This window comes from Mesoplodon bidens, assembly GCF_964165515.1.
Source record: "Mesoplodon bidens genome assembly, chromosome: 20".
Taxonomy (NCBI): domain Eukaryota; kingdom Metazoa; phylum Chordata; class Mammalia; order Artiodactyla; family Ziphiidae; genus Mesoplodon; species Mesoplodon bidens.
This window is the reverse complement of record NC_138181.1, coordinates 27,966,793-27,990,983: the sequence shown is the minus strand read 5'-3', so window position 1 is coordinate 27,990,983 and position 24,191 is coordinate 27,966,793. Positions and strand designations below refer to the sequence as shown.

General features: G+C 37.5%; 1 protein-coding gene across 1 annotated transcript; it reads right to left on the bottom strand.

Annotated features, from left to right (window-relative positions):
- Nucleotides 1–63: 63 nt before the first annotated feature.
- UFSP2 (UFM1 specific peptidase 2) lies at nucleotides 64–24,085 on the bottom strand. Its single transcript, XM_081220833.1, has 12 exons — nucleotides 24,034–24,085; nucleotides 15,711–15,789; nucleotides 12,832–13,015; nucleotides 12,684–12,750; nucleotides 10,288–10,445; nucleotides 9,708–9,900; nucleotides 8,234–8,380; nucleotides 5,428–5,592; nucleotides 5,093–5,217; nucleotides 3,819–3,895; nucleotides 2,789–2,913; nucleotides 64–230 (listed from the first exon to the last, which is right to left on the bottom strand). Exons 1-12 carry the CDS (start codon nucleotides 24,034–24,036, stop codon nucleotides 144–146), a joined length of 1,410 nt encoding a protein of 469 aa, XP_081076959.1. The 5' UTR covers nucleotides 24,037–24,085; the 3' UTR covers nucleotides 64–143.
- Nucleotides 24,086–24,191: the final 106 nt, after the last annotated feature.

Here is a 24,191-nt window from a genome sequence, read left to right as displayed (position 1 = left end):
TCTTTGTGTAATATTTACAACCTTTACCAAAAAATCATAGAAACCATCAAACTATACCCAGGATTTAATTTGAAATTAAATTTATTCTTTATCAACAAATTTATAAAGTACAACTTTACTACAGTCTTTGAGTCCAAGATATTTTAAATAGTATTTGGTCGCTGAGGAAGACATAAGTTATAGTAAGCATCGTTGTTCCAGAAGTCTGGACCCTTCCATCCACACCAGCCCTAGATTTGGGAGAAGGGAAAGGAAAACCTTTTACAAAGCTATAGGACTACATGACTGAAACTGTAACATTTTACAATCCTGCTCTGTCAGCAGGGTCTTGGAATAAGGCTCTAAATACCTATATAATTCAAATATTTGAGTTCCTGTAAAACATAGAAAAGTAGCTTATTTGGTTCCATTTCAGACAGAATTAAAAAAATTTTAATTCTATGATATTTAATCATAGGAATCATTAAAAATGGAAAGCTTTGGGCTTCCCTGGTGGCGCAGTGGTTGAGAGTCCGCCTGCCGATGCAGGGGACGCGGGTTCGTGCCCCTATCCCGGAAGATCCCACGTGCCGCGGAGCGGCTGGGCCCGCGAGCCATGGCCGCGGAGCCTGTGTGTCCGGAGCCTGTGCTCCGCAACGGGAGAGGCCACAGCGGTGAGAGGCCCGTGTACCGCAAAAAAAAAAAAAAAAAAAAAAAAATGGAAAGCTTCATTATGGTACTGTTACTCAATACCACATTTTATTGATTTTAAGATGCACAGTTTTATAATTCTGTCAGTCGATGGCATGTGATAGTTTAACTGGCATCTGTCCATAACAAGACTGTATAGACAGTGAAAAAGACTGAACTAGAAAGTGGGCCTCCCCAGCCACCAAATCGGCCACTGCCTTGATCCCGATTTCCCAGCAGTGGCATCTCAGCAGTGATACGTGGCAGTGAGAAATCTGAGATTGCCCTTGGAGTTGCATTCTATGCCCTTCATTTTCCTCAGGCTGTAATCATGCCACTTTTCAATTTTATGTCAGTATTAATCCTTTTCCCCAGCAGAGAAAATTGCTTTCAAACAAAATCTCATTGTGAATATAGAAGTTTATCAAATTTCTTCTAAGGCCATTGATTTATCAATATTTTCTTAAAGACCCAGCTCACAACTTGTCTGTGTTACATCATTCTGAAATGAAATGCTTTGTTTGCAAATACTTGTGAGGAGACTAGTGAGGATTCAAAATGCCACCATGTGAGTGACAGGTAGTAGTTTTACCCCTTACCCTACCTAACTGGGAAGATGCTGGGCATTCTGGCAGCGACCTGAAGTCAAAGGTCATAGTTCCTACAAGAGAAGCCACCGCAATAAGAAGCCCGCCCACCGCAATGAAGAGTAGCCCCCGCTTGCTGCAACTACAGAAAGCCTGCGTGCAACAACGAAGACCCAATGCAGCCCAAAATAAAACAATTTAAAAAAAGAAGATTATTGCTAATCACAAAAAACAGACATCTCAAGTTAATGCTTAAAAAAAAAAAAGAAAAAACTAGCAAAGCAGAGTGCAGTTCTCAGAGAAAGCAAGCAGGGACAATGCTTTACTCTATCTGATCGCATCAGAAAACTCTACCTAGATAATTCCATTTAGTCCAAAGTCTGTCAAGCCAGCCAAAAAGAAGTAATTTTCTTATCTGTATTATGCTTCTAATTAAAATCCTAAGGCGTCTCACTGCCTTTAAGATAAAATCTGAATGCCTGGCTCCTCTGCCTGGCTCCCGGCGCCCATCCTCCATTTACCTCCTGCCTGTCCCTCCAGCTATCAGCCACACCGCTTCACCAGCTCTAATCATGTTACAACAGCCACAGCTCCTGGAACATGCCCTGCTTTCCTTTCACTGTCTCTAAGTGATGCCTCTGCAGGAGCAGCCTTGTGAGCTCCAAGACCCAATGCAGCCAAAAAAAAAAAAAAAAAAAAAAAAGAGCAGAGAAACCTTTTTATGGGTACTAATGATATTGACTTAAGTGACAACATGACAAAAATGAAGGGTAGTGGATAGGATATATTCACTGGCTTATAGCTGGAAAGGCTGTATGCCTTCTTTGTAATTTTAATATATTTGGCAAAGAATATAAAACTTATTTAAAACAAGTGTTATGTCTTATAACACTCGCCTCCTAAAGATTTAGTACTGAGTTTCATGAAAATTTAGTACTAATTTCTCATGAAAACTCAGTACTAAGTCTGAATTAGTTGCCTATAAATTAACTTAAATTTATACCTCCTTTAGCTGGTAGTTTAAGCATGAACAAATACTCTTAAATCTGTTTCAAATATAACTCCTTCATAGAATGAGATGAAGTTATATGTAAATAAATTAAAGGCAGTCAAGCCTCCATAATGTCCAGCATACTGCTTAGCTAATTTCTGGTTAATTCTAAAATTATAAAGGTTATATACTCCACTCTATTTCAAGGCATTGATATATCTCACTATATTTATATTTATGCAAAGCTGTAAGTCTCCAGACGAATATATTTATGACTTTCGCATTCTATTAAGTTTAATAACTGAGAAAGTCTTGATAAATCTAAGCTAAATTTTTGTCTTTCACAATTTACTTTAGTGCCCCCTTGTCCTCTGTATCTAGAGAGACAGTTACTCATCTCATCACAGCCTTAGAATCCCTCCTTACAGGGAGGACCCCTGCGCTCACTTCATAATCCATCTTTCTGTTAGCTGACAGTTTTCTATCCTTTGGTTCTGGGTTCTTTGCCTTGTATCTAAATTTGTGTTAAACAGACACTTACCTTTTCTAAAATAACTTGCAGATCTTCAGCGCCTGTATAATGCGGATCTAAAATCAGAAATTTTATCTGTCCTGTAATCTCATTCCATGCAACTCCTAGTATTGTGTGGGCCAAAACTCCTCCCCCTATTGAAGAGGAAATATGAAATGAGAGGGCATATGTTAATCTCAACTTCCCGTTCAATTTCAATAGATTATTTTGCCTATTAATTGATCTAACGGCATTAAAATCAACTGGCGTACACTGTAAACGACACAATGTCAAATATACTCTGAAAAGATAAAATTACATCTTTAAGACAGAAAAGAAACAATCGTATCTATAATCGTATTAGGTTTATATTTCACTGCAATATCCATGGAATTACCTAGGCTGAATTTAAAAAGGGCCACAGAGGGTCTAAACTCCACCCAACGGAGTAACAGCCACTGCTGTTGGTACCTCTCTCAGCAGCTGGGCAATGCTGCCTCTGCACTGAGTACCTCCAATGGTGCTGCCCATCTACTCTTTCAATACTTTCTGTATTTTGCTGAAATCTGCCTACCCGCATTTCTTACACACCAGTCTTACCTTGCCTTCTGTCATCACAGGACAAGTCTTATTTCTCACAGAATCGTGAATCTTTAGATCAGCTAATCCAATCCTCTTATTTTACAAATAAAGCCCGAGAGGTTAAGCAATTTGCATAATGTCACACAGCCAGCCAAGTTAGTGCTAGCCATGACTTACAATGCTCAGCTCAGGGGCCACTGCCTCTTTTCCATTCTGCTCTCAACTCTTCAAGCATGTGAACACAGTTTTCATTTCTCTTCTTAGCCTTTACTACTTCTGGTTATTATCCTTTTTGTAACTTTCCTCCTGCCTTGGAAATTTTAAAATAATATCCAGAGGACAGTATGCATGACGTAAAAGCTAATTTTAATATGTTTAAAAATGACTGATTTTATATGCCATTACATATTTTTATTAACTGTAAGTTTCACATACTCTCCACTCTACCAAAAGAACCTGAGATAGCCAAACACCTTACCGATCATTACTGGCGTTCCTTCACTCTGGAAATGATTAACCAGTTCCCGTCCCTGAGAGGCCATTTCAGAACCCTGGCTAGAAAGAAACCATTTTCTATCAGATGAACTATTTCTAAGATAGTTGGGAATGTATGAATAATGTTTTGCTGTGCCAAAACTCATTTTTTTATCACCATATGCTTCACTACTTAATCTATCACTTATTTGTTAGCACTGATTTCCACGGCCAATCCAAACTGCAATTGTGAAATCAGAGGTATTAAAGTACTTGGACAATAAAAATAATAACACTATAGTTAGCAAGGTTGTTGTAATAGAAAATGTATTGAAAACATAAGCTCATAAATAAGGAGTAAGATAGTGATGGTCATAGATATCAATCTTATATATTAATATTTGCTCATATTTTAATACTAGAATTGTGATTAAAATATATTGGAAAAGATAAAATGAATATATTATTTGGACACACTATTAATTAATTAAAATCTTAGGAACAAAAAGAGTAGGAGATAAACAAAAAGGTCAGTCATAGATCAACATTTGATTTTTTCCTTTCAAGATGTCTCTGCCTTAAGCATTAAAAAATTAGACTTTCTGGGGACTTCCCTGGTGGTGCAGTGGTTAAGAATCCGCCTGTCAACGCACGGGACATAGGTTCGATCCCCAGTCTGGGAAGATCCCACATGCCGCAGAGCAACTAGGCCTGTGCGCCACAACTACTGAGCCTGTGCTCCCTAGAGCCCGCGCACCACAACTACTGAGCCCACGTGCTGCAATTACTGAAGCCCGTGCGCCTAGAGCCCATGCTCCACAACAAGAGAAGCCACCGCAATGAGAAGCCCGCGCACTGCAATGAAGAGTAGCCCCCGCTCACCACAACTAGAGAAAGCCCGTGCACAGCAATGAAGACCCAACGCAGCCAAAAAATAAAATAAATAAAAAACTAAATAAAAAGAAAAACAAAACAAAAAAACTAGACTTTCTGTAACTCTACTCAAAACTGACATATTTGCAAGTTTTCCTCTTCCAGACTAAGATTAGGCCTAGAGCATATAAGCAGATACCACAAAGTTTACTCATAAACTCAAACATCTTCTAAAAAATAACAAAAAAATTTAGGGCTAAAAAAATGAGATTTATAAAGCAAGGAGGCAATGTGGAGGAAGAGAAAAGAGTGACAACAAATGTGGGGGAAAATGCGCTTTTTCTTTTAATAAAAATGACAAATTCTCCTTGAAATGATTTCTCAGATTTCTTAAAGTGTCCTTACCTGACAAACAGTATTTTTGAAGTTATACCAATCAAATGGTTCAGTACCAGCTGCACCTCGATAGATCCAATCCACTGCCGTGATCCGACAAATGTTGCTGGTTTGTCCCCAGCATCAACTAGAGCCTTTGTGTATTTAAAAATACAAAAAGATCCATACACAAGATAGCTATTAAAAATTACGTTTAGGGCATTTTCCCTGATTACCAGTATTTATATTTTTTTCCTTCAAAACAGAAATAAGTCTGCACCATGAGGTAGGAATAATTATTAATGGTATATTAAGGGTTAATGAAACATCCAACTGATTACAATTCAAAATGGCATGTTCTGTACCTGCTGAATTTCTCTGTGTGTTGGAATGGACCTCTCTGTGTATCCCTGGTGTTTGAACCAAGAGCAGATAGTCTGCAGAGATCGATAAGCACAGCCCCAGCCATTGTCATCTATCCGATCCTGCATATAATGATGGTAACCATATATGCCCTGGACCACAGAAATCTATATAAAAAGAAGAAACATAGTAAAATATTAACTTAAGATAGATGTATATATTATATTACACATACACATACCAAGTCATTTTACTATTCTCAGAGCTAGACTTACTTTAGTTCCTTATAAACATTTTTTTTTTTTTTTTTTTTGTGGTACACGGGCCTCTCACTGCTGTGGCCTCTCCCGTTGCGGAGCACAGGCTCCGGACGCGCAGGCTCAGCGGCCATGGCTCACGGGCCCAGCCGCTCCGCGGCATGTGGGATCTTCCCGGACCGGGGCACGAACCCGTGTCCCCTGCATCGGCAGGCGGACTCTCAACCACTGCGCCACCAGGGAAGCCCATAAAAATTTTTTTAAAGAAGAGGAAACACTCCCCAACTCTTTCAATGAGCCAGTATACTACTGATACAAAAGTAAAGTAAGAACAGTATGAGAAAAGAAAATTATAAGACAATATCATTCATGAACACAGATGCAACAATCTTAACAAAATATTAGCAAACTAAATCCAGCAGAGAATAAAAAATAATAATTAATCATAACCAAACTATCATGAATGCAAATCTAATATTGTTTGGAGATTTCCATTGGAAGTATTTAGGAGTAAATAGCATGATGCCTGTAATTTTCTTTGAAATGGCTCAAGGGGAAAAAAGGAGAAATGAAGCAAATATAGCAAATTGTTGACATTGTTGCATATATGTAACAAGAGACATGTACAGTAACGTTCATAGCAGGGTTGTCTAAATAGCAAAACAACCTGGGAAAAAAAATCATACCAAGGTATATTATCCAGCAATAAAGATAACTGAACTACAGTTATACACAATACCATGGATAAATCTTAGCTACATGATATTGAGTGAAAAAGCAAGTTGTAGAAGACTACACACAGAATGACACCATTTTGGTAAAACTCAAAATCAAGCAAGACTAAAAGCAACATTGTTCAGAGACATATATGGTGAAACTATTAAAAGAAAGCAAAGTGAATGATGAACCCCAAACTCAGTATAATAGTTCCTCCTGGTTGTCGGGGAGGCAGAGGAGTGGATAGGAAGGAGAACACAGTCAGACTGGCCACGTCCTAGTTCTTAAATGGGGCAGGGAGCTCTCCAATATTGATTTCTTTACTGTGCTTTATAACTTACATGTATGTTACATGCACACATTAAGTATCATATAATAAATATTAAGAAATATATAAATGCTTCTTGCATTTTTGCAATACAGATAACCAACCCATTTCATTGCCAAAAAACAATCAGTATTTATTCAGTACCTTCTGAGTGTCCCGGCGCTTAGTAAAGAACTATTAGGAATGAAAAATGGATATATGATATAACACTTACCCTAGAAGAGTTCCAAATATAATCTGAGAGAGAAAACATTTATGTAATAATCTACGGGAAAACCATCAAGAGTTATGTTGCTTGTTAGAGACTCTACGTTTTGTATTTCCTATTCTATGATTCTATGACTGTGACAGAACAAGATTTTCAATCAGGAACAGGTCTCTCAAGATTTCCTCCCATATAAGCAGAATAAGTGAAATCATTCAATGTCACTGAAACGTTGACTAAAGTCTCATTTGTATGCATGTAACGGTGAGTGCCCAGCCAGGGCTGTTCTATGCGAAGCTGGTCTGCCCATAGCTCTCGCAGGTGAAGCTGCTGTCCCAAGTGCTTGCTGATGGCCAGAACCAGAAGCAGGCCCTTAACTGCCCTAGGGTCAACGTTGTATCACGTACTCATCTTTAATTCTTAAGATTTCCTTACAAAGCACCTGGAGACTCAGCAGGTATTGAATAAATGCCATGACAAGATGGGCCAATCAAGTTTTCTCTTATGGGAATTTGAATTGAGAGGTGCAGAGTGAATCAGGCAGTAAGTGCAAGGAATGAAGCTGAAACAATGCATGCAATGAGCAGCTCTGAGGGAGAGTAGGAAAAGTTATGTCAGGCTGAAAAAATGAGGAAATAGAAGACGGGGCTGAGAAAAGGTAGAGTAAAGGGAAGGAACAGGATAGTTAGGATCAAAAGCACCCCCAAAGAAAGCTGAGAAATGCCATCCAGGAGTGAGAGTAGGCCTTGAGACCGAGGCCAGTCACAGCGCTGCTTTGTTCTAAGAGGCCCAGCTGTACAATTCCTATTCTTGGTTGCCCATGAGATCCTCTCTTACTAGCCTGCATGCATCCTTAAAGGAACCCTTCCCCCACACTCCTTTTCTGAGCTACCTTTAGTGAAAAGATCTACCCCTTACAACTAGGTATGTGCTGTACAGGAAACATGTAGTGCTTTATTAGCCTTTTCCTACAGTGTGAGTTGTGTAGAAATATGCCCTTAATTAGCATGATTTCTCAGGTTCAGAATGGAAATAAAGCGGGACAAGCCTTTAAAGAAATTAAGGAATGGAATTTTAGTAAGAGAAATGTGCTACACACTATCTATTCCTAACCTTTTTAGACCACTGTGAATTACTGCTATCTTAAGCAATGATCATTAAAAGAAAAAGGTGGCAAAGTATGTTTTAGGGACGATGATACCCATTATGAATTGATCCTTACAACTTCCACTGGGTACAGACAAAAAACAACTAATGACACTTATGATCAATTGACTCACATAAAGAATTATTAAACTCACCATACCAGTCTCTATGTTAGGTGGATTGAGATAAGTATGTGGATTTCTAATGTAACCATCTTTGTATGGTTCATCTGGAAAGTGATAAGCATTAGACCTTTTGAAATAAGGTCTGTCATGAGGCAGATTGAAGAGATCGTGTAACTCCTAAATGAAATCAGAATCAAGAGGAAAGAAGAGAAAAAAAGTTAAATGATTAGATTCCTAGTCAATAAATAAACTCAAACTAGATACAAAACAGAATATTTACTATATATTGGTTATAAACATTATCAAACGCACTTATGATTTAATTCACTAAGGTCAAAGAAAGTGAGATTTAAACTAAAACCAAAAAAGATTTATTTTTGTTTATCTATGTATATGGATAGAAACTGGAAGGGAATGTAGAAAAATGATAATAATTCGTTAGAGTCAGAGAATTGAGATTATTTAAAATTACTCACTATAACACACTGTGTTAAAATACATCCAGGCTAAAGACTGGTTTTGAAACAGCCTCATAAATGAGTAAATTATAATTAACAATGATATAATTATATCAAAATATTTTTAAAAATCATGCTTAGAGTACTTAACAAATAAAAGGGGTAGTGATTAAATTATAGAGATTGGTGGCATGAAACCAACCAATATGGCATCAGAATAAAAATACACATACATGTTTAAAAGGCAATATATTCCTGAATGTGTAAAAACATGTAATAGTTACTTTGAAAAGTCTGACATCTTCTTTTGCTATTTCCTATGTATTCTAGCAGTTTGAATGGGATCATTAGCTTATGTAACTGTTGCCTCTGCAAATCAATTCATCTGGCACTTACAGAGAGGTACAGAGGGTTACATTGTTATATCTCTTTTCAGGGACAGAGACTGGGAAGATAGTCCCATGGTATAATTTGATGGATGCCAGGCAAGGCCACACATCAAAAATATGTACTGCCAAACCAGTTATTTTGCCAAGAAATCTCAGTTCTTTGAATGCTGATCATGTTTTCTTCAAAATGCCTCTAATAAAACCCAAATAACCCTGGGATGTGGGGGATGGAGTAATACTATAAATCCTAATTAGAAATAGCATAAATCCTAATTTCCCTTCTCTGACTCTAATCTTGTCTCTTTCACAAATCTGGAAGTAACGGAAGAGAAAAGGAATATATTAAATAACACTCATCAGCTGCTCTAGGCATGTAAGCATCTTTTCAGTTCTAAATTTCATTACAGAAAAATAACATATGAACTACACTGAACATATGAAATTAAAATGTTACATATGGTTTAACAAAGTATTTTTTCATTAATAATACTTAAAAAAAGTTATAGAACAGAAATTAAATAAGGTGTAAAGCTAATAGTCTGCGTCCACACTTTAAAATTAAATCACAAAACAATGTCCATTTATTAGAAACACATAATTAAACACAAAATGAATCATAGCTGTATTTTTTTTTAAGAAAAAACGAATTGGTTTCACCTTTCTATAGGCCTGCAGCTGATCATTTGGAATTCCTGATGGATATGAAATTGTTACAAGATTTTTTTCCCCTGGTAATAAAAAGTGCAGTGGTGCAGGGACCACGATAGATGTTCCTTTCATGTATTTCAAAATGCATTTTTCCATATCAGTTAGTTGATTATGAATTGCATCAACTAGACATTTACGAACTCTGAGGGGGGAAAAATATACAAGTGCATTAACAAAGTTATAGTAGTTTATGATACATGAAAGTGTCGAGTAACTATATTCCTAATATATCCTCGATTGGACCAGGTTTATTAAAGGAAGTCTAAAAAATGAAAAGTTAAATGTTAAATAAACTAAATTTCCTCTGTGTAGATAAAGGGAAAACCCTACAAGTTTTGCATATTACTCTACTTCCTCCAATAAACGTCTAATTACTAGATGACTCTTAGTTTAACAATAAACAAGGAGTAAATCACAGTAAAGACAACAACAACCCTGAATATGCCTATATGATAATTTAAAATGAGCTCTGATTACTTTGGGAGAGGGTCCTCATTTAAACATGGCAGTAGTATTAGAAAATACCTACTTTCCCCACGTTTCTTCTGGAGCAACAGATACAACTGCATCAACTGGTAAAGTCATATTAACATAGTGGTGTCCTCCACTTTCTCTTTCGATGATGGGTGTTACAGCTGCCAGAGGGGTTGACATTTCCAGCATAAGATCTATATTTACTATTTGATGCTATAAAGATAAAACAGTAAAAGTTAACTTATAGTACATTGAACAATAATATAAAAGGTAAGTAAAAGGACTTTTTAAGGACCATATAAGCTATATTACAGTAAATTACCGAAAAGCACAAATCTTAGCTTAAAGAAAAAATCTTCCCTGCTTCAAAACAATCTGAGGAGAAGGGGAAGGTGAGTGGGAAGTGAAGGTGAAATCAGATTGATCACGTACTGATAAACATTAAAGTTAGGTTCACCAGGCTTCAGTTAACTATTTTCCCTACTTTTGTATACATTTAAAAATTTCAAAACAAAACAAAAAAAATCAAATGAACAAGATACAGTAACCACACACTGAAGCAACTTTTAAACATATATTATGACTATATACCTGTGGTCTAAAGACATAAAAAACTATAAACAAATACTGAACTCTATTAGTAGGTTTGATTTTGATAGTGGTATGGGAAAACAATTCTGAAAATGATTTCTGTATACTAAACAAATTTAGCAAAATATTAAGAGTACTGGAAGCCAGGTTTCTCACTGGAAAGAGGTCAGGAATTGTGTGAGGCTGAAGTAGAACTGGATGTATAATATGATTTACACAGATAAATATGGATGTATGTGTTATTTATGTATAGTATGTATATATACATGTGTGTGTTCCTTGGGGAAATGGATGATTCCTGAGCTAGGACAGGGCAAGTACAAGATGTGTCTGGAACATCCTGTGGAAAAAGTAGCAAGTACTCAAAAATATGGTGTCAAGAGGACACCAGAGCCAGCATGAAATTTCTATTGGCCAAATCTTAGAAAATGTGAGCATCAAAATAACTAAGGACAGTAACAGTCACAGATAACTCTTTGCATAAAATAGGAATCCATGCTTCCATGCAGTTAATAACCAAATAGGGAAATGGAAAATCTCCCCCTCACAGTATAATGTCATCTAATAAATGTAAAAGGAAACAATAGACTTAGAAAAATCACTATTTTGCAACCATCAGATTAATGCTAAGATTCTGGCAAAAATTATCAATTGATGTTAGAAGTGATGGGTAAAAACGTGATGAGGAACAGGATATATATATAAACTCAAGGTATCTTCCCACAAAATACTTACTAATTATAAGGGCAAAAAATAGTACCCTCACCGTGGAGAACACTGGCAGATACCACATTAAATGATCAAAGTTAACAGCACTAATACAAGAACCGAGCATATGCTTCTTTCATATGACGTGCTGAGAAGGACACACGTTACTTCTGTGGTATTCCTACCGACAATGACCACATGAATCTATCATGAGGAAGCCTAAAACAAACCCAGACCCAAACTGGGGAACATCCTGCAAAAGAACTGATCTGTATCCCTCCAAATGTCAAGCTCCAACGACTGGTAATTCTCAAATCCTTACCCATAGCCCACAGTTTTTTTGTACACTCCACATTTATAAATCTAACAGCTCATGTGGACCCCCTCACTGCTGTCTAAAACATAATGTGACCGAAACTGACCTCATGTCTTCCCCATCTTCCATCTTTACCCAAGCAAGAAGCTGGTCATCCCACATCCAATTAGTTTCCAAGTATAATCTATTTGATCTCCTAAATAGTTCTTGTATCCATTCCCTCCTCTTTATTACCGTAGCTACTGTTTTGGTTTGGCTTCTCCTGAGTGGTCCCTGCCCACATCTCCAACCTCACGTCCACTCTATTTTCCTTACTAGTCTGGAAAAACACTAAAGGTATACTAACTTTGTACAACTTCCTGCCTTGAAGCAGCAGCTCCATTTTCCATCTCCAATATTTGGCAAAGTTTGTGGCATGTGGCAGGTACTCAATAGTACTGGTTCAAAAATCAACAGAAGCAAAACAGTGTGAAGAAAAGTAAATCATTTATTATTTACTACCTCATATGGCATAATGTGTCACTGTCATGTTTCAGAATGATCCCTTTTTATTTGTTTTTAAATAATTTGTAAACGGACTCAAGCTATTTTATTTCTGTGGGAGCAAACAAAGCATCCAAAAAACCCATTTAAGATATATATTATAATGGAACAAAAGTTTAGATATGTACACCAGAGATATAACCTCTGGCAAGTCACTTAATTTTTCTGGACCTGAATAATCTGATCTGTTAAAAAAATAAGAAAGTTGGGTTAAGTAATTTCTAAGATCTCACTCAACTCCAAATTCAAGGATTGAAAATTTTTATCACTAAGAAGATAGGTGATTTGCTTACCATGTCTGACAACTTTTTGTCTTTCTTCCTCATGAATTTTCGTTTTGTATCTTCTTCCTGTTCAAATCTAAATTTTTAATACACAAAGATGTTTACCATACGAAATGATGTTGTGAAAACACTTCTAGCCATCTCCAAGCATACTCACTGAATAAAGCGCATTATGTTCTTACAGGTGGAACTATCAGTCAGTTCTCCTGGAATGGTGTTCATGTCACTGTTAGGCCATATGTACACTGAACTGTGGCAGATTCTGAACACAAGTGCATTTGAAGAAAGCTTGGTTGACAGGTCACTCAACATATGTTTTAGTGCTTTCTTGATAAAAATTTCTAAATTAAAAGAATATAAATAGAATAAGAAAAATTGTAAAGTTTTCAACATGAATGCTTCCAAGCACACAAAAGTACAGCACAGTAAAACTGACCCCAAATATCCATTCCCTATATTCAATACTATAAAAACATTTTTTTTGCCTTTTTAAAAAAAAATTGACATAAAATTCATAGACCATAAAATTCACTGTTTCATGTGTACAATTCAGTTGCTTTTAGTATACGACAAGGTGTAAAATCATCACTATTTAATTCCAGAACATTTCATCACCCCCAAAGAAACCCTGGCCTTACCAGAGGTCATTCCCTATTCTCCCATGGCAATCACTAACCTACTTTTGGTCTCTATAGATCTGCCTATTCTGGACACTTCATATAAATGGAATCACACATTACGTGGCCTTTTGTGTCTGGCTTCTTTCACTCGGCCTAATACTTTCAAGATTCATCCATATTGTGAATTCATCCATAGCATGAATTAGCACTTCACTCTTTTTTATGGCTGGATAACACTCCATTGTATGAGCAAAACATGTTTTGTTTATCCATTCATAAGCTGATACACATTTGGGTTGTTTCTACTTTTTGGTTATCATGAATAATGCTGTTATGAGCATTTGTGCACAAGTTATTGTGTGGACATACGTTTTTAATTCTCTTAGGTGATCACCTAGGAAGAATTGCTGGGTCATACGGTAACTGTCTTTTTGAGGAACTGCCAAACTGTTTTCCAAAGAAACTGCACCATTTTATATTCCCATCAGCAATGTATAAGGATTCCAATTACTCTCAAAATACTTTATTACTTATAGCAATAAAACTGTTGAATGAAATTTAAATTTCTTTATAGTTCTATTCTTCCTTGGACTATATCCTACTAAGACTGTACAAAGTACTGTGCTCCGAAGTCACAGTTTTTTTCTCTGTGTGGTATGTCATCAACCTGATATTTGTCTGACTTCATTTTCAGGGATTTCCTTTTTACTTTATAGAATTTTTTAAATATGAAAAACATTTTCATGGTTCCAAAGTCAAAACTATAAAGAAGATATATCTGAAGAAGACAATATTTAAATACTTGTCCTAGCTTTATACTCCTAAATCCTAAACCTACTTAACCTTGTGATTAAAATATTTATTTAACTATCACACTGATATCTTGATAAATAAATACCTTGAGATTGTGGTAGAGAAAAGATTACTTATAACAAGTCAGATTAAAAGATATCTTGATATGTTTCAGAAAGCCAGATTTAAAGATTTTTAGCTGCACTACAAAAGACAAACATAATTCCTGGATTACCTTCTGTTTATCCCTGAAGGACCATGAGGTAAAGTACCTAAATAATTGTGATGTCTTTAAGTTAAGCACCTTCTTCCCCTCAATTTCCTCATTAATGATTCCCTTCATTGAGTGCTTCAAAGAGTTTGATACAGGAGGAGGAATACTATGAAGTCAGAAGACAAGCTCAAATACATTAATTACTAGGTAAAAAGTATCTGTAGTCTTTACATTTGAAATTACATCATTATATTTGGTGACTAATGTATTAGTTATACTTTGCGATAAGTTCATAGCAAAATATACCTTCAATTTTATTAAGTTGTAAAATGTAAGGCTTTATCCATACAAGTAACGTATTAAGGAACAACAATACTTTATTGATAAGATAGGCCTAAAAGTGAGTTTTAGTCCTTGCAAAACGATTCTCATCTTGATGGCACATTAGAGAATCACCTAAAAAGCTTACTGATGCCCGAGTCTCTGTCCTTAGAGACTTTAATTGGTCTGGAAGTGGGAATTAGAATGTGGACCAAGATTGAGAACAATTGTCTAATATGAAGGGATGGGTCAGAAAGAACATTCAGCATTCACTCCCTCTTTCCAAAGGGCCAGTAAATAATCGCCAGCTGGTGATCTCCTTCAAGGGGCTCTGACACTGCTTATTCCTTATCTTTCTCAACTTCTTTGTGGCTCCTGACACCACTGATCATGCTTTTCTTGAGTGATTTCATTTAGTATCAAGGTATTAACTATCATCCTTGAGAGACATTAAGTTCTCTTATCTCCAGTTCTGACCACTCTCCCCTAAGTTTCAGACTCAAATTACCAAATGCCTGTTGGGAGTTGGCACTTGGCTTACTGTGGCATCTCAGATGAAACACATCTCAGACACAGCTCCTCATCTTCTTCCTCTGTTATTCTTTGCCTCAGTTTGCGGTAGTAGTCAGAAACAGGAAGACATCCTAGAATTTGGTTTATACAAACACTGCTGATTTTTCTCCCATAGAGCTTGCCTACTATTCCTAAACAACATGACATTCAAGAGAGTGGGCTCTGGAGACTCAGGGTTATGTACAGTTGTAAGTCTACAATGTACAAGTCTGGGCGCCTCTTTATATTGTGCTCATGGTGGATATTTATATTTATCATGACAATTTTCTTTGAGAGGGCAGTAAAATTTCTTAAGTAAGGGGATACTTCTTCCTAATGTGCACAGAGAGCCCCATGGGCTAGAGGTGGTGGGGAACAGTGTCTAAGTTTAAATCCTATTTATATCACTTACTAACTATATGACCTTAGAGAGTTTATTCATCCTATCTCTCAGTTTCATGTGCAAAATGGTAAGAATCTCACTATATTTCATAATCAACTTTATAATAAAAAAGCAGAGTATTTTAGCAGACCTACCATTAGGAGTAGCTAGCTGAAAAGCTAGATCAAGGCCACCTCTCATTCTGAAGAGTATATCCATAGTCTCTGAAATAACCTAAGACAAATAAAACCAAAATTTCATTGTAAAACAAAAACTCATCCTCATATAAATTACAATTGAACTGAATTTAGGTTTAGGCATTAATTAACCTTGATTTTTCAAGTTATTTCACGAGTTAATTCCTTGTTTTATGGAGAAAAACAAAACACTCTAAATTCTAAATTAGAGGTTCTCAACCATTGAAATCACCTGAGAAGTTTAAAATACTGATTCCTGGGCTACACCCCCCGAGATTCTGATTAACTGGTCTGGGGAGGGTTTGGCACAAGGATATTTAAAACGTCCTCCATGTGAATGAGTCTAATGGGAAAAGGGTGAGGACCACAGCTCTAAGAAAGTATTCCTAAATTACAGTTTTAATAATTATAGGGTTTAACAATGACATGAAAAGATCAATGGAAAATAACTAGTTTAAGAATGGGACAAAAACACTGACCCTATTATGATAAGAACTGATGGTCAAGACAATGAGAGGAAACTAACATATCACTGACAGTGGGAGTATAAACTCTTAGAATTCTTCATAGGGTGATATGGCAATAAGAATCAAAAGCCTTATATTCACGAGCAGAAGCAAGAAGAACTACAATCCTGCAGCCTGTGGAACAAAAACCACATTCACAGAAAGATAGAGAAGATGGAAAGGCAGACGGCTATGTACCAGATGAAGGAACAACATAAAACCCCAGAAAATGAAGTGGAGATAGGGAACCTTCCAGAAAAAGAATTCAGAATAATGATAGTGAAGATGATCCAGGACCTCGGAAAAAGAATGGAGGCAAAGATCGAGAAGATGCAAGAAATGTTTAACAAAGACCTAGAAGAATTAAAGAACAAACAAACAGAGATGAACAATACAATAACTGAAATGAAAACTACACTGGAAGGAATCAACAGCAGAATAACTGAGGCAGAAGAACGGATAAGTGACCTGGAAGACAGAATGGTGGAAATCACTGCCAAGGAACAGAATAAAGAAAAAAGAATGAAAAGAAATGAAGACAGCCTAAGAGACCTCTGGGACAACATTAAACACAACAACATTCACATTATAGGGGTCCCAGAAGGAGAAGACAGAGAGAGAGGACCAGAGAAAATATTTGAAGAGATTAAAGTCGAAAACTTCCCTAACATGGGAAAGGAAATAGCCACCCAAGTCCAGGAAGCGCAGAGAGTCCCATACAGGATAAACCCAAGGAGAACCACACTGAGACACACAGGAATCAAATTGGCAAAAATTAAAGACAAAGAAAAATTATTGAAAGCATCAAGGGAAAAACGACAAATAACATACAAGGGAACTCCCATAAGGTTAACAGCTGATTTCTCAGCAGAAACTCTACAAGCCGGAAGGGAGTGGCATGATATACTTAAAGTGATGAAAGGGAAGAACCTACAACCAAGATTACTCTACCCGGCAAGGATCTCATTCAGATTCGATGGAGAAATCAAAACCTTTACAGACAAGCAAAAGCTAAGAGAATTCAGCATCACCAAACCAGCTCTACAGCAAATGCTAAAGGAACTTCTCTAAGTGGGAAACACAAGAGGTAAAAACAAACCCAAAACAATTAAGAAAATGGTCACAGGAACATACATATTGATAATTACCTTAAACGTGAATGGATTAATGCTCCAACCAAAAGACACAAGCTCGCTGAATGGATACAAAAACAAGACCAGTATATGTGCTGTCTACAAGAGACCCACTTCAGATCTAGGGACACATACAGACTGAAAGTGAGGGGATGGAAAAAGATATTCCGTGCAAATGGAAATCAAAAGAAAGCTGGAGTAGCAATACTCATATCAGATAAAATAGACTTTAAAATAAAGAATGTTACAAGAGACAAGGAAGGACACTACATAATGATCAAGGGATCAATCCAAGAAGAAGATATAACAATTATAAATATATATGCACTCAACATAGGAGCACCTCAATACATAAGGCAATTGCTAACAGCTATAAAAGAGGAAATCAACAGTAACACAATAATAGTGGGGGACTTTAAACCTCCCTTACACCAATAGACAGATCATCCAAAATGAAAATAAATAAGGAAACAGAAGCTTTAAATGACACAATAGACCAGACAGATTTAATTGATATTTATAGGACATTCCATCCCAAAACAGCAGGTTACACTTTCTTCTCAAGTGCGCACAGAACATTCTCCAGGATAGATCACATCTTGGGTCACAAATCAAGCCTCAGTAAATTTAAGAAAATTGAAATCATAACAAGCATCTTTTCTGACCACAACGCTGTGAGATTAGAAATGAATTACAGGGAAAAAAACATAAAAAACACAAACACATGGAGGCTAAACAATACGTTACTAAATAACCAAGAGATCACTGAAGAAATCAACAAGGAAATAAAAAAATACCTAGAGACAAATGACAATGAAAACACGACCATCCAAAACCTATGGGATGCAGCAAAAGCAGTTACAAGAGAGAAGTTTATAGCTATTCAAGCCTATCTCAAGAAACAAGAAAAATCTCAAATAAACAATCTAACTTTACACCTAAAGGAACTAGAGAAAGAAGAACAAACAAAACCCGAAGTTAGCAGAAGGAAAGAAATCATAAAGATCAGAGCAGAAATAAATGAAATACAAACAAAGAAAACAATAGCAAAGATCAATAAAACTAAAAGCTGGTTCTTTAAGAAGATAAACAAAATTGATAAACCATTAGCCAGACTCATCAAGAAAAAGAGGGAGAGGACTCAAATCAATAAAATTAGAAATGAAAAAGGAGAAGTTATAACAGACACCACAGAAATACAAAGCACCCTAAGAGACTACTACAAGCAACTCTATGCCAATAAAATGGACAATCTGGAAGAAATGGAGAAATTCTTAGAGAGGTATAACCTTCCAAGACTAAACCAGGAAGAAATAGAAAATATGAACAGACCAATTACAAGTAATGAAATTGAAACTGTGATTAAAAATCTTCCAACAAACAAAAGTCTGGGGCCAGATGGCTTCACAGGTGAATTCTATCAAACATTTAGAGAAGAGCTAACACCCATCCTTCTCAAACTCTTCCAAATAATGTGGAGGAAGGAACACTCCCAAACTCATTCTATGAGGCCACCATCACCCTGATACCAAAACCAGACAAAGATACTATAAAAAAAGAAAATTACAGACCAATATCACTGCTGAACATAGATGCAAAAATCCTCAACAAAATACTAGCAAACAGAATCCAACAACACATTCAAAGGATCATACACCATGATCAAGTGGGATTTATCCCAGGCATGCAAGGATTCTTCAATGTACGCAAATCAATCAATGTGATACACCATATTAACAAATTGAAGAATAAAAACCATATGATCATCTCAACAGATGCAGAAAAAGCTTTTGACAAAATTCAACACCCATTTATGATAAAAACTCTCCAGAAAGTGGGCATAGAGGGAACCTACCTCAACATAATAAAGGCAATATATGACAAACCCACAGCAACCATCATTCTCAATGGTGAAAAACTGAAAGCATTTCCTCTAAGATCAGGAACAAGACAAGGATGTCCACTCTCACCACTGTTATTCAACATAGTTTTGGAAGTCGCAGCCATGGCAATCAGAGAAGAAAAAGAAATAAAAGGAATACAAATTGGAAAAGAAGAAGTAAAACTGTCACTGTTTGCAGATGACATGATACTACACATAGAGAATCCTAAAGATGCCACCACAAAACTACCAGAGCTAATCAATGAATTTGGTAAAGTTGCAGGATACAAAATTAATGCACAGAAATCTCTTGCATTCCTATACACTAATGATGAAATATCTGAAAGAGAAATTAAGGAAACACTCCCATTTACCACTGCAACAAAAAGAATAAAATACCTAGGAATAAACTTACCTAGGGAGACAAAAGACCTGTATGCAGAAAACTATAAGACACTGATGAAAGAAATTAAAGATGATACAAACAGATGGAGAGATAGACCATGTTACTGGATTGGAAGAATCAATATTGTGAAAATGACTATACTACCCAAAGCAATCTACAGATTGAATGCAATCCCTATCAAATTACCAATGGCATTTTTTAAAGAACTAGAACAAAAAATCTTAAAATTTGTATGGAGACACAAAAGATCCGGAATAGCCAAAGCAGTCTTGTGGGAAAAAAACGGAGCTGGAGGAACCAGACTCCCTGACTTCAGACTATACTACAAAGCTACAGTAATCAAGACAATATGGTACTGGCACAAAAACAGAAACATAGATCAATGGAACAAGATAGAAAGCCCAGAGATAAACCCATGCACCTATGGTCAACTAATCTATGACAAAAGAGGCATGGATAGACAATGGAGAAAAGACAGTCTCTTCAATTAGTGGTGCTGGGAAAACTGGACAGCTACATGTAAAAGAATGAAATTAGAACACTGCTTAACACCATACACAAAAATAAACTCAAAATGGATTAGAGACCTAAATGTAAGACTGGACACTATAAAACTCTTAGAGGAAAACATAGGAAGAACACTCTTTGACATAAATCACAGCAAGATCTTTTTTGATCCACCTCCTAGAGTAATGGAAATAAAAACAAAAATAAACAAATGGGACCTAATGAAACTTCAAAGCTTTTGCACAGCAAAGGAAACCATAAACAAGACAAAAAGACAACCCTCAGAATGGGAGAAAATATTTGCAAACAAATCAACGGACAAAGGATTAATCTCCAAAATATATAAGCAGCTCATGCAACTCAATATTAAAAAAACAAACAACCCAATCCAAAAATGGGCCGAAGAGCTAAACAGACATTTCTCCAAGGAAGACATACAGATGGCCAAGAAGCACATGAAAAGCTGCTCAACATCACTAATTATTAGAGAAATGCAAATCAAAACTACAATGAGGTATCACCTCACACCAGTTAGAATGGGCATCATCAGAAAATCTACAAACAACAAATGCTGGAGAGGGTGTGGAGAAAAGGGAACCCCTTTGCACTGTTGGTGGGAATGTAAATTGATACCGCCATTATGGAGAACAGTATGGAGGTTCCTTAAAAAACTAAAAATAAAATTACCATGGGCTTCCCTGGTGGCACAGTGGTTGAGAGTCCACCTGCCGATGCAGGGGACACGGGTTCATGCCCTGGTCTGGGAAGATCCCACATGGCATGGAGCGGCTGGGCCCATGAGCCATGGCCGCTGAGCCTGTGCTCCGCAACGGGAGGGGCCACAACAGTGAGAAGCCCACGTACAGAAAAAATATATATATATATATATCATATGATCCAGCAATCCCACTACTGGGCATATACCCAGAGAAAACCATAATTCAAAAAGACACATGCACCCCAATGTTCATTGCAGCACTATTTACAATAGCCAGGTGATGGAAGCAACCTAAATGCCCATCGACAGATGAATGGATAAAGAACATGTGGTACATATATACAATGGAATATTACTCAGTCATAAAAAGGAAAGAAACTGGGTCATTTGTTGAGACGTGGATGGATCTAGAGACTGTCATACAGAGTGAAGTAAGTCAGAAAGAGAAAAACAAATATCGTATATTAACGCATGTACGTGGAACCTAGAAAAATGGTACAGATGAACCGGTTTGCAGGGCAGAAATAGAGACACAGATGTAGAGAACAAACGAATGGACACCAAGGGGGGAAAGGGGCGGGGAGGTGGGGATGGTGGTGGGATGAATTGGGCGATTGGGATTGACATGTATACACTGATGTGCATAAAACTGATGACTAAGAAGAACCTGCTGTATAAAAAAATAAATAAAACAAAATTAAAAAAAAAGCCGTATAGGGCTTCCTTGGTGGCGCAGTGGTTGAGAGTCCGCCTGCCGATGCAGGGGACACGGGTTCGTGCCCCGATCCCGGAAGATCCCACATGCCGCGGAGCGGCTGGGCCCGCGAGCCATGGCCACGGAGCCTGTGTGTCCGGAGCCTGTGCTCCGCAACGGGAGAGGCCACAGCAGTGAGAGGCCCGCGTACCGCAAAAAAAAAAAAAAAAAAAAAAAAAAAAAAAAAAAAAAGCCGTATATTCACATTCTTGGCCTAGTAATTCTGCATTTAGAAATTTATTTTCTAAGGAAATTTGCAAAACACACAAAGATTAGGGTTTACAGATGTTAACCTGTCAACAAGAGGAGACTGATTAAATGATTATGAATATTATACAGTAATGAAAAATAATGCTTTATAAGAATAGTTAATGTCATAAGAAAATGCTTGCAACTTATAAATGGGGAAAAAAGCACTTGTAAAGTGGAATCTATTAGCAGTTCTTAATTTGGGTCCATACATTGCAGGTAGTTGACGTATGACAAAGACATATATCATTTTGCTGGGGGAGAGGAGTGGGAAGGAGGAAGGGGTTTCAAAGATTTCATCAGATACTCAAAATATGTCCCAAACAGGCTGAAGAACCATACTACACAGTAAGAACCCTATTTTGAAATAAATGAGTAAGTACTAACATTTACTGAGCCCTTAAAAAGAAAAAGGCACTATGCTAAACGCTTGGACGTATATTAACTTTGATCCTCAGAACATTACCAAGTAGGTACCATTACTATTTTTCTCATTTATAAGTCCTTGTCACATTGTTTTTTTTTTTAGCCGTGCCACGTGGCATGCGGGTTCTTCCCCAACCAGGGATCGAACCCGTGCCCCCTGCATTGGGTGAGGAGTCTTAACCACTGGACCGCCAGGGAATTCCCCTTGTCACATTTTTTTAAGGGTGACTGATTTTATTTTCCATAAATTGTAACCTGTTGAAAGGCCATGCCCTTTTCCCCAATTATACTTCGTGGAGTTTATCCTAAAGAAATAATCAAGAAAGTTTAGACAAATTTAGCTTGAATGTTACCCACTTATCATAGTGTTATTCATCATAGCAAAAAGCAAGCAAACAAAAAACCCCACCTAAACACTATCAATAACAAGTCTGTTAAGCAAATAAGTCAGTTAAATACTATGCACCTATTTGAGTAAAAAATATTTACTGGCACCGAAAAATACTAAAGATAAGGGTTATAAAGACAGGCAACAGCAACATTTAACTGTTACTTTCTGTATGACCTTGTAACTAATCACTCAAGTCTGTCTTCTCTTCTGTAAAATTGGAAAAATATACAACTTCACAGGGTTGTTGTGAAAGTTCCATAAGAGATCTTATGAGAATGCACTAGAAGCTCCTTACACTTCTGAATTGAGATCCTTTCTGAAGAGATAATATTTAAACTGAGATCTGAGGGGTAAGTACGTAAGAGGATGAGCAATTCCAAAGGAAAGATGGGGGTGCAGGTGGACAAGCCCATTCCAGGCAGGGGCTCAGATTGGTGAAGGCCTGCTTAAAAGACCACTTAAGAGACCACAGCAGATGGTTAGATCTCCCGGTGCCAAGGACAAGGATAGTTAGAGACAGTGACGACTGACAGCCATTTAGAAGTAGATTCCATAGCATTTGATGAGTGAACAGATGGTCAGGAGTTGAGAAAAGGGCGATGTCAAGGATGATTTCCAGGGTTTTGGCATAACAACGGTGGGGTGGATGGTAGCGCAATGAACTGAGATGGGGATCACTGGAGGAAGAGCAGGGGTGGGACGAGGGGAGGTGGGAATGGTGAGTCAGTTTTGAACTTGCTGAGTCTGAAATACATATGAGCCATCCAAGTGGAGGTACAGTTTAGTAGATATGAGGATCTGGAGCTCAGAATACATCTCTAAGCTGGAGATACAAATTTTGGACAAAGCATAGGGTGTAAAGAAAAGTACTTAACGCCACGTCTAGGATACGGATTGGAGGACGTGCTTGAGCAATTAAGAGGGAAACCAGGGGAGTGTGACATCACAGCAGCTAAGAGAATACAGTATTTGCAAAGTCACTCGTATCTTTCCCAGGTCCAATCCTTCCTCGAAACCTTCAAAAACGCCTCATAATTCTCTCGTTCTCAAAATGCATGCACAAGTAGAAGGTGCAGGGAGCGCGTATCCAAAGGCGGCTGCGCTGGGGCCGGGGGTTCAAGGTTGTGAGGGGCAGTTTCCCTCCGGTCCTACCGGGAGAGGCCGAGGACAGGACGGCCCAGACCACGGAGTTCGCAACTACCACCGTGGGCCCCGGCAGAACCAGTTATTTCAAGGGCCATAAAGGCTCGTAGCAGCTAGTGAAGTCTGAGGGGAAACGCTGGGGTGGGGGACGAGCACGGGTACTCACCATGGCGGGTACGTGGAGCTGAGAGGGGCGCCAACAGCCGGCCAAGCACAGGACGCTAGCCCGGAACTGGCGTCATCGGGGGCGGGGCTTGGGAAGACCGACTACAATTCCCAACATGCCGTGCAAACATACGTCACGGGGCGTACCACCACGCCACA

What these genes read in the sequence shown, in the direction of transcription:
- UFSP2 (XM_081220833.1), bottom strand. An exon ending in ACAAAAAGTTGTCAGACATG is followed by an intron (nt 10,446 to 12,683) that starts GTAAGCAAATCA and finishes TTATCTTTATAG; the next exon opens with CATCAAATAGTAAATATAGA. An exon ending in CACACAGAGAAATTCAGCAG is followed by an intron (nt 5,218 to 5,427) that starts GTACAGAACATG and finishes AAATACACAAAG; the next exon opens with GCTCTAGTTGATGCTGGGGA.